The sequence below is a fragment of the Zosterops lateralis genome (genome assembly GCF_965231275.1).
Source record: "Zosterops lateralis genome assembly, chromosome: 14".
Classification (NCBI taxonomy): Eukaryota; Metazoa; Chordata; class Aves; order Passeriformes; family Zosteropidae; genus Zosterops; species Zosterops lateralis.
This window is the reverse complement of record NC_139774.1, coordinates 6,341,296-6,351,267: the sequence shown is the minus strand read 5'-3', so window position 1 is coordinate 6,351,267 and position 9,972 is coordinate 6,341,296. Positions and strand designations below refer to the sequence as shown.

Below are 9,972 nucleotides of genomic sequence, written 5' to 3'. Positions count from 1 at the left end.
GCTCTACTGGGGCTGCGGGCCTCGGGCACGGGGCAGAGGGAGGCGGGACCGGCCCGCTCCGGTCCGGTTCGGTTTGGTCCGGTCCAGGGCGATGTGGTCAGGGGCGCGTGCCCGCCTGAGGCGCAGGCGCAGGCGCGGCCGGGGAGGGCGGGGCGGGGCGGGGCGGGTGGCGGGGCCGGGGCGGGGCGGGTGGCGGGGCCGGGCCGTGGCGCGGCGGGGCCGCCAGAGGGCGGCACTGCGCGGGCGGGGCGGCGGCTCGCGGGCTCGGGGTGCGCGCAGGTGCCGCGGGCCCGGACGGTGCCCGGCCCTGACCGCCCCCGACCGCCCCCGGCCCCGCTCCGGACACTCCCCTCCCGGGCACGGAGCGGCGCCGCACAGACAAGGTAAGGGCTCGCGGCCGGCTCCCGTCCCGCCCGCTGCGCGTTTGGCTTCCCCGTGCCGTGTCCGTCCCGTCCCCTCCCGTCCCCTCCGTGGGGTGGGCGTTGTCCCTCTGTCCGTCCATCCCCCGGCGGAGCGAGCAGGTCGCTGGTCCCTGGGCAGAGCCCGCGGCGGCGGGGACAGGCCCGGACATGTCCCGGGAGGTGCGGGCCCGCCTTGCCCCGCACGGCGCTGGGCTGAGGGGCCGGGGGCGCCTCGGGGGCTCCGTGCCCGTGTCTGTGCCCGGGCTCTTGTATCTGTTGTATCTGTTGTACCTCGGCCGGGGAGTTTGCGGGGTTTGGGTGAGTTTGCCGTGTTTCCCCGGTGTGATTGGCTGTGTTGTCTCCCACAGATGATCGATACCCCCGCGGGCGGCCCGGGCCCGCAGCCGGCGCTGCAGCTGCCCGCGATGCTGGAGCAGGAGCTGCGGGCCCAGCCCCGCGCCGCCGGCCTCCGCCTGCTGGAGGCTGCCCACGACACCGGCCTGCGGATGACCGCCCGCCTCAGGGACTTCCAAGTGAAGGATCTCCTCAGCTTGACCCAGTTCTTTGGCTTCCGCACCGAGACCTTCTCGCTAGCTGTGAATTTCTTAGATAGATTCTTGTCAAAAATGAAGGTAAGGGTTTTTAAAGTATAAGCTCTCAGCATAGTTCCTATTCGAAGCTAAAGTGTCTCTAGGTTAAGCTCCTTCCAGAGATTTTTGGTTGTGTGGAGCTAAAATACGGTGTTCTCGGTTCAGATTTTGGTATTATTAAGAAAGGTGTTTCCTCTGGAGAAGGAAAAACTGAAGGATGCCCATGGAGTGGGAAACAGGACATGTTAATGACTTAGACCAAGACAGACAGCCTGTCCTGTTGTATAGATACAAGAACATCTTAAATTACTTCTTATTTAACTGCCTTTTCCACCTATCAATAAGCCTTGTGTATATCAAGATGCCGTTGAACACTTGAAATCTGGTCAAACATTAGTTAGCACTGCATTCTCCTGTGCAAATGTAACGTGCTGACCTGGGTTGTTTTTAATTGTCTGACAAGACAGGATTACCACTGTATGATTTGGACAAGAATAAAAGCTTGTTTTCCTTGTGTGTTCAAACAAAAATGAGAAAGCTAAATGGAATGGATGGGAAAATTATGATTTCAAAGACTTCTGAATAAGCAGTAAAAATTGAGACTACATTGTCTATGGAATAAAACAGAACAATTGATATATATATACACATGTACATATATATGTGTGCGTATATACTTAAAACAGAGTTAGAAACCCCCAATTTTTTACTATCACCCAATATGTACAACACTTTAAGTCCTAAAAGCTTCCTATTAGGCTATTTTAGAACCTTTTTAACAAGCCCGTTCTACCTCGATCAAAATTGCTCTGTAGTGTTGCTTTTAGATGAATGAGATGCAATTTATGGTGCATAACTGTTTCCTTATTTGGTTAAATAAAGATAAGAATGTGGGATAAAATACTTAGTTTTCAAAATCAGAACAACTCCTTGTCCCCTGTAGTTTTCTGATGAAATTGCTGGGTGCCTACAGTTTGATACTTGCATGTTGTAATAGTTGATCAGAGGCCTTCTTCTTTGAAAATAACAATTCCCTTTCCCTTAGGTACAGCCTAAACACTTGGGCTGTGTTGGACTCAGCTGCTTCTACTTGGCTGTGAAGGCGTCAGAAGAGGAGAGAAATGTGCCCTTTGCCACTGACTTGATTCGATTAAGCCAGTACAGGTTCACTGTTTCTGATATGATGAGAATGGAGAAAATCATACTGGAGAAATTGTGTTGGAAAGTCAAACCCATAACAGCCTTCCAGTTCCTACAGCTCTATCATTCATTCATTCATGAGAATTTGAGCTGTGAAAGGTACTATGGCTAATCCTGATTTTGCTATAACTGCCTATGACCAGAGAATGTAGAATGCAGAAGAATAAGCAGGGAAATTGCTTGAATAATTGGCCTTTAAAAATCTCACAAACTTTCCCCCTTACTGGTAATTGTCAAAAATGTGAGCATCTGTGGTTTAATATTATTGTAATTTTAAATATTGTTTGCATAAATGGAATATTGCTCACTGAGCCAAAAGCCAAACTTGCTTAGTAATGATGGTATAATAAATCTCTGTTGATGCTGCAGTGAAGTATTCCTTCATTGTAAAGATTGCAAAATCTGGTTTAAAAAAAGATTCCTTTTGCTAGTAAGCACTGAAATTCCTTGTTAAGCCTGTTTTGATAATGCAGCTTTTCCCCAGTGTAACACAAAATTTATTTTTGGCATTGAGACTGAGCTTTTTTGGCCAAAGCTGAACACCTGTTTGAATGGAATCCCAGAACTTCTGGGATCAATGAGGCCTTTGTTTAGATAATGAACATTCTTGCTGCTTCTCTGAGTTCCCAGAGTGATGCTGCCATGATCAAGCTTGCATTCCTTTAGATTCACTCATCTGTTTTTATTACAGGAGAAAATGTCTTAATTTTGAGAGACTTGAGACCCAGCTCAAGGCCTGCCACTGCAGAATCATGTTTTCTAAAGCCAAGGTAAACATCTTGAAAGTTCAAAGAAAATTAAACAGCTGAAATTTAACAAAGCAGTGTTTAAAAACATCTCTCTCTCCAGCCCTCTGTCTTGGCACTGTCTATTATGGCTCTAGAGATAGAAGAACAAAAACTGCTGGAGTTGATGGAGGCGTTGGAATTTCTACAGTTACATTCCAAGGTATGTACAGGTAAAATTTCAGGGGAGGGTCCAAGAAAAATGCATGGAAAGGTCTACACAATGGGGAAGGGACAGGTGCATTGGTATATTGGTTTCTTCTATGGCTTTTTTGTGAAGTTCTGTTGGGTTGTTTTCATTTGGCCTGGGAGATGTGGCTGCCTGTCTTGTTGAAGAAGCCGAAAGTACACATACAAAATAAAGGTTTAACTAGTTACTAACATAGGACATTCTGTCTTGTGATGTAGATAAGCAACAGAGATTTGACCTTCTGGAAGGAGCTGGTGTTAAAGTGCCTTACGGAGTATTCCTCAAGCAAGTGTTCCAAACCAAATGTGCAGAAGTTAAAATGGATTGTGTCCGGACGGACAGCTCGGCAGCTGAAACACAGCTACTACAGAATAACACACCTTCCTACCATTCCAGAGACCACCTCATAATGGGTAAGTCCTTGTAAAAATCAACTTCTGATCTTGTAAAATCAACTTCTGATAACGTAGAAATAAAATCAGCTGTTAACTACCTCCAGGGTCTTTATAGGTTACCTCCTGGAATCATGTAACAGAAGTGGAGTCAGCCTGTTTTCATGTTCATGCTTAAGCCAGTGCTGTACCTAAAAAGTGGCAACCGAATTAATGTGTGAACTTTGGAGAAAGAACTGATGTGTGACAGTAAACACGTTCTACAGACATTGGGACCACATTCACATTAAAATGTGGAGTAAAGCTTGCAAAAGGGAAAAAAAACCTTGCCTTGCTCCTATCCCAAAAGGAAAACTGGCCTGTTAGAATGAGTTTCTTGTAATTGTTCATTACTTACAAGTAAGACATTTTTACACAGTTTACTTGTGTAACTGCTTAGTGAAGGCTAAAATCTGTACTTATTACTGAAGGCTAAAATTCCTGTTACAGTTGTTTTACTCTGTAAAAATGGTGAACTTCTTCCTTACCTAAACTTTATTTCCAGAGGCTACACATTTTTCTGTAACAGCCATCTTGCTGTTGTCTTGCTGCATTAACATCTCATGCTTTGTTTGGCTCCTGTAGAAAGCACTTCAGTTGACTGATTTGTTTGGGTTTTTTTACAGGAGTACAATGAAAGGAGAAGACCAGCCTGTGACCTTATCAACAGGCACATGAATATGTGAGAAAAGTCTGAACCATGATCTTAATAATGAAGAACTCAACTCATGGAAAGAAAATGTAACATTTCAGACTAAGATCCTTCCAGCAACTACCAGTTCTTTTCATGATGAATTCAACAGCACGTGGTGTCAGTTTTCAGTCTTACTTGGTAGACTGGTTACTAGTCAGTGAAATAACGCAATCCCAATACAAGGAATTTTAACATCTTATTGTTTGTAGAGCAGCTTGTGTAATCTAACCTTGGTTTACAGTGACTGCAGGTGCTGAATTAGGTATTAATTTTTAAATCCTGGTTCACTTTCTGAGGATTATGCAATACTAGGAAAATCTGATGTGCAGTAGTGCAGTGCTGCAGTGTGTTAAGAAAAGACAGACTACTCCCACTCCATAGTGATGACAACAGCAAATGCCTGGCAGCTCACCTGGTGTGCTGTTTGTACCTTGTGTCCACGTGTTCCTGCCACGATGGGCACTGGCCTCCTACCACAGACACATGAAACTTCAGCCTGTGTGACACCCACTGGATGTGTTGAGTAGGTAGAGCAGGAGAAAAGAGAAACTTTACTGTGTTCCTTTAGGAAGGACAGTCACTAGCACAGTGTCTATAACTGCAGCGTTGTTAAGAGCTGCAGTTTACCAATGCCACAAGTTCTCTCATTCAGTGTGAAAACTTGGTGGTAGCAATGATGACTAAGGGAAAGAACTGGGTCATATGTGACCCTTTCATGTCCTAAATCTGACATTAGTTTTCCAGTTTTGCTGTACTAGAGGTAAATGCTGATGCTGAACAGGCACATTGTTACAGGTACAGTAGGAGCAGGGCTAGTTCCCCATCTCCAGTTGAGAAACATTGAAGATTGCTTCAACTCTGATCTCTTTATGCTTTGTAAAACACAACTGAAGACCAGGTCAATATTTGAGGCATTCATGCTCCTAAGTGCTAACAAGGAAGCGAATAATAAGAATGTATTATTGTATGTTAGATGAAAAGAGGTTCTGGGAGAGTTGCTGATGTCCTCTTGAATTCTGCATTACTGTGGGACAGAGGCTGTTGGCAACAGGCCGTTAAACCTGACTGTCACATGGACTGAGGGAGTGGAGAAGGAGAGATCAGAGTGTGGGATGAGATGTTAGCCAGCCAAGCCTTCCCTGTAATGGTACCAGCTGAGGTGGAAACCATTCTTTGCATATCTCAACTAGTTAAAGCTTTCAGAGAACACTCCATACCAAAGCTCTACTGGACAAATCAAGTCTTCTCATGGGAGTGATTGCACTGCAAAATGTGTAACTGGGTCTCACACCTGTCAGTGCTGCCTGGGCACTGTGCTGACCTGTGCCAAGTGATTCAAAGGTGTGCTCAGCCTGCTGGGAGAGGATGCAATGTGCAATTCTAATTGTCCTGTCTCAAGATATGTACCTTTAAATTAAACACTGACATGTGCTTAATGAAGTAGCTTTTTTCTTGTTTGTTATGACATGTCTTAGTAGGAAGCCTATAAACGTGACTTACACTTGAACATTTATTTACTATGGTGTTTTTAAAAAAAAAACAAACACCCAAAGCAAACATTCTGCTAAAAGACGTTACTTTTTTTATGTACACCTTTGTCTACAGTTTGTGCCTTAGTATCATAAAGTTATCCCAGCTTATAAATCAGCTGGTAACATTTTGTCTTCATTCTGCTGGAAAAGAGCTTTCTCTTCACTGAAGTAATTATTTTTGACAGCAATCCATTGAAGAGATCACGGAAGTCTTCAACAGTTACATGATTCCAGTCCTTAACTGTAACATGGAATTTGTCTAAAGGATCACATATAAAAAGTTCACTTTTCAAGACTAGAAAAGTCTGGTCCTCCTTTGCTGTAGTTTCCAGAAATTTCTGCCCCACTGAAGTCAAACCCAGGGTTCTGATGGAAGTAAAAAAAAAAATTGTTTAGTAAGTAAATTATTTAGAAAAAAAAATGCTTAAAAAAATCCCAGATAACCCACAAGCAAAACCTCCCTAAACTGCTTTTTGTTAATACTCTGCCATTGTAACAACATAAAACAAATAACTTGTCATACATTTATCACAACACTGAAATTCTTGGAAAAAGCATCAACAAACTCTGAATTGTCAGATTGGTTGCCTACTGCTGGAGTGACTCTGTAATGCTGTTCCTGACTTAGCAAGCAGTCAGATCTCCCAGAAAACTACTAGGGAAATTTTAAGAAAGAGATCTGGCTTTTGGTGTCCTTTGAAACTGCCTTTTGAAAATCTAAATGCGTGCCCTGATGGGTAAAAGGGTTCATAAAACTGCTTTTCTCAGCTGCAGTACATACCCTGCTGATTCAGCTGGTTCCTAAAATGTTATAATTCTATACCTCTGCAGACATGTACAGGAGCAGTTGTGTGCCAAAGGTACAGAAAAACAATTTAGGCAATTTTAGTAAAACTGCAAGGAACATCTTATCCAGCTATCTATTCCACGCCATCTTACATTATAAACAAGCATATCCAGTAGAGTTTGATGTTCAAACTTTATTATAAATATGGCTATGTCATAATTCTAGATAATAACAGAAGCTGTGTGTGTGGCCTAACATGTGAGAAGTTGTTAGGAAGGTACAATTAGTAAAACAGCAATAACACCTCCAAACTCGCCTGAATTTATCACAAACCCTGCAGACAAGAGTGCAGACAGAATAATTTCTTCAAAGCACAGTGATAAAACCTTGTGAGCATTTTATAGACGCTGAACTAAAGCATATATTTCCATGGCATTTGCTCAGCTTTCCTGGCCGTAACTTCTGTGTGCTAACAAAAAATGTAAGGAGTAATTATGGTCCTTTAACTTACTTCTCTTTGGAATCGCTCCAGTGTAAGTTTCCTTTGCATCTGGTCCTGCACCCAAGGATCAGCAGCATATTCATTTTCTAACAGAGATGTCCAACAATTTCCAGCATCTCTATTTGTCTTCATCAGGACAATTCGTATCAGCTGCCTGTCTTCTGTTGAATGAAAACACACAGAGCAACCTTTAAACTCAGTGCTACCTGCTGGTTCTTTTCTTTGCTTGGTGAATTCACCATTAACAAGCCCAAGGCATGAAGTAATTTAAATTCTTAATACCAGTGCCAACCTAGTTCTTGATAAATAAATAAACATCAACAAGAAAAAAAAGGCTGAAGCAAAGAGAGCCTGTACTGTCATCTCTCCCCTTCTGGCCTGTAAGATGCTGAAACTGTTTTAAGGGATTGAACACAGTTCGTAAGTACTTGTATTTCAAACATAATGTATTTCAAACTTCTTGGAGATGTTCACAACAAAGATTTAATCTATTAATACAGACAACTCTGCTAAGGCAGTAATGAAGAATTTGAGGCCAGGCTTTACAGAGAGTTGTTACCAAAAAAAGCCAGAACTAAGTTCTAGCAACACTTGAATGGGTGGTTATTTAAACAGAGTGTCTCTGGCCATAGAGAATATATTGGAAGCATTCAAGGTAATGGAATTTCTGCATTTTCCAATGCAATTCAAAGCATTGGAAGTTTCAAAGTAAACGTGCAGGGTGTTTAGTTCTACTGAAGTGAATAAATACAGCATTAGAACTGTATTTTGAAGATTATTTGTATACTGAAAGACTGGCCTTTGCTTCACAATGTGTATTAACACTTCTAATGCTTAAATTACTAAATTATCAATAAATATTTAAATTTATTTAAAATCCTTCATGGGATTTTCCTCTGAGAGGCACAGTCCACAAATATGATTGCCAAACCCCAAAATATTCTGAATGCTTTACAGTATTTATCATATAATGGCCCAATAGGCTATTTTTTTCTCATTATAGTAGGAACCTTAGTGGGATTTTTAAATTTCTTTCTGATTCTCTTGGACTGTAGATTTTGTCACTCAGAAAATGTAATGCATAAAAAGCAGTAATAATGGAGAATCATAGACCACACAACTGTACCATAACTGTTTGCCTTTAAATGAAGGTTTGCAAAAATCTTCTCACTATATGGAAATGTTTGTAACCCATCTTCCAGGATGTGGCATTATCTCCTTAACCTTAGTGTCAAGTGCTTTTGTAATACCTCAGTTCCTTAATCCAGTAATACTGACTGATTTTTACAAAGTTATGGGAAGAAAGTAATGCTTCCTATTAATAGAGGGGGTAAACTATTACTGCCTTTATAATGTCACTTCAGATGTAGGTTATTACCTAAGGTCCACGTTCCTTCATCAGTTACTGTAGAGTCAAAAAGTTTACCCTGCAAAAGACAGGTACAATATTACAAATCAGTAAAACCTCTTCCAGCATCCAGTTCACATTGAGTTATGAAGTTTTACTCAGCCACCTTGTATTCTGCTGAAAATGAAAGGGTGATCTGACCCTACAAGTACACACTTGCATGTAGCCTGTCAAAGAATTATTGCTGGTTACGCAAATATTTTTTTTTTAATTTAAGCATTTAATACCTTCATTGTTCAGTATCTGGAGTCATTGAAAAGGCCTGTGTTTCTCAGCAGGTAATGCCATTTTTTATAATATTGCAATGAAAATGCAAGTGTTTTTTGCCAGGAATGACATCTAGCTCTAGTGCAGGGTACAGGTACTATGAGCAGATAATTATAAACGTGAAAGTAAATCTGTCTTTAGGCTGTTTTTCTGCTTTCCAGAGCAACTGAAGCTGTGCACTGAAATGCTGCCTACATTCACATTAAAATCCATGTGAATTAATATCTTTATTTTTTCATAGAATCCCAGAATGGTTTGGATTGGAAGGGACCTTAGGGACCTTAAAGCTCATCCCATTCCATCCCTGCCATGGGCAGGGACACCTTCCACCATCCCAGGTTACTCCAAGCCCTGTGCAGCCTGGCCTTGGGCACTGCCAGGGATGGAGCAGTCACAGCTTCTCTGGGCACCTGTGCCAGGGCCTGCCCACCCTCACAGGGAAGAATTAATTCCTAATATCCAATATAACACTGTCTTCTAACAGTTTAAAGCCCTTCCCCGCTGTCCCACCACTACATGGCCTTGTAAGAAGCCCCTCTCCAGCTCTATTTTCATGCACTGGAGGACAGGCATCACCTGTAAAACCTGCAGGTGAACAAAACTGTTTGCAATGGATGTCATTTTCAATGAATCAAACCTGTGATAGAGAACAGAGAGGCTCCACAGGGCACACAGGTGTGCAAACCTCCTCCAGGCCACTAATGACAGCACATGAGGACACGGCCTAAGCTGTGCCAGGGCAGGTCCGGGCTGGACATCAGGAAACGTCACAGAAAGTGCGACTAGACACTGGATGGGGCTGCGCAGGGAGGTGGCGGAGTCTCGGTCCCGGGTGGTGTTGAGGAAAGCCCACGGTGGGTGACACAGCGGTCGGTCATGGGCTGGCCTGGATGACCCCAGAGCTATTTTATAACCGAGCTAAGGCCGTGACCCCGCACCCCGCGGCCTCCCCCGGGCTGCCCGCGGTACCTGCAGCAGCTCCCGCCCACCCACGGCCAGGGCGATGTGGCGGCTCTGCAGGCTGCAGCGCACGTCCTTGGCGCGGGTGCCCGGCGGGACGCGCACCTCGATGAACACCTCCTCCAGCGTCTGGTACCAGCGGCCCCAGGGCGTCCCGCAGGGCACCACCCCGCTGCGCTCCTCGAACGGGGCCGACATGGGCCCGGCGGCGGCGCTCCGCGCTCG

The 9,972-nt window shown here is 43.9% G+C and overlaps 2 protein-coding genes across 3 annotated transcripts; one reads left to right on the top strand and one right to left on the bottom strand.

Moving 5' to 3' along the window:
* Positions 1 to 769: 769 nt before the first annotated feature.
* Positions 770 to 5,731, top strand: CCNG1 (cyclin G1; the record flags this gene model as incomplete). Its single annotated transcript, XM_083871605.1, has 6 exons — positions 770 to 1,033; positions 2,037 to 2,290; positions 2,883 to 2,961; positions 3,041 to 3,139; positions 3,385 to 3,579; positions 4,224 to 5,731. 5 exons carry the CDS (start codon positions 770 to 772, stop codon positions 3,574 to 3,576), a joined length of 888 nt encoding a protein of 295 aa, XP_083727731.1. The 3' UTR covers positions 3,577 to 3,579; positions 4,224 to 5,731.
* Positions 5,732 to 5,850: 119 nt separating this feature from the next.
* NUDCD2 (NudC domain containing 2) lies at positions 5,851 to 9,960 on the bottom strand. Of its 2 annotated transcripts, none has more exons than XM_083871606.1 (4): positions 9,757 to 9,960; positions 8,491 to 8,539; positions 7,122 to 7,273; positions 5,851 to 6,189 (listed from the first exon to the last, which is right to left on the bottom strand). In XM_083871606.1, exons 1-4 carry the CDS (start codon positions 9,943 to 9,945, stop codon positions 6,106 to 6,108), a joined length of 474 nt encoding a protein of 157 aa, XP_083727732.1. In that variant the 5' UTR covers positions 9,946 to 9,960; the 3' UTR covers positions 5,851 to 6,105. The 2 variants fall into 2 exon arrangements, with proteins under 2 accessions (XP_083727732.1, XP_083727733.1); XM_083871607.1 differs by having other exon boundaries at positions 9,853 to 9,960.
* Positions 9,961 to 9,972: the final 12 nt, after the last annotated feature.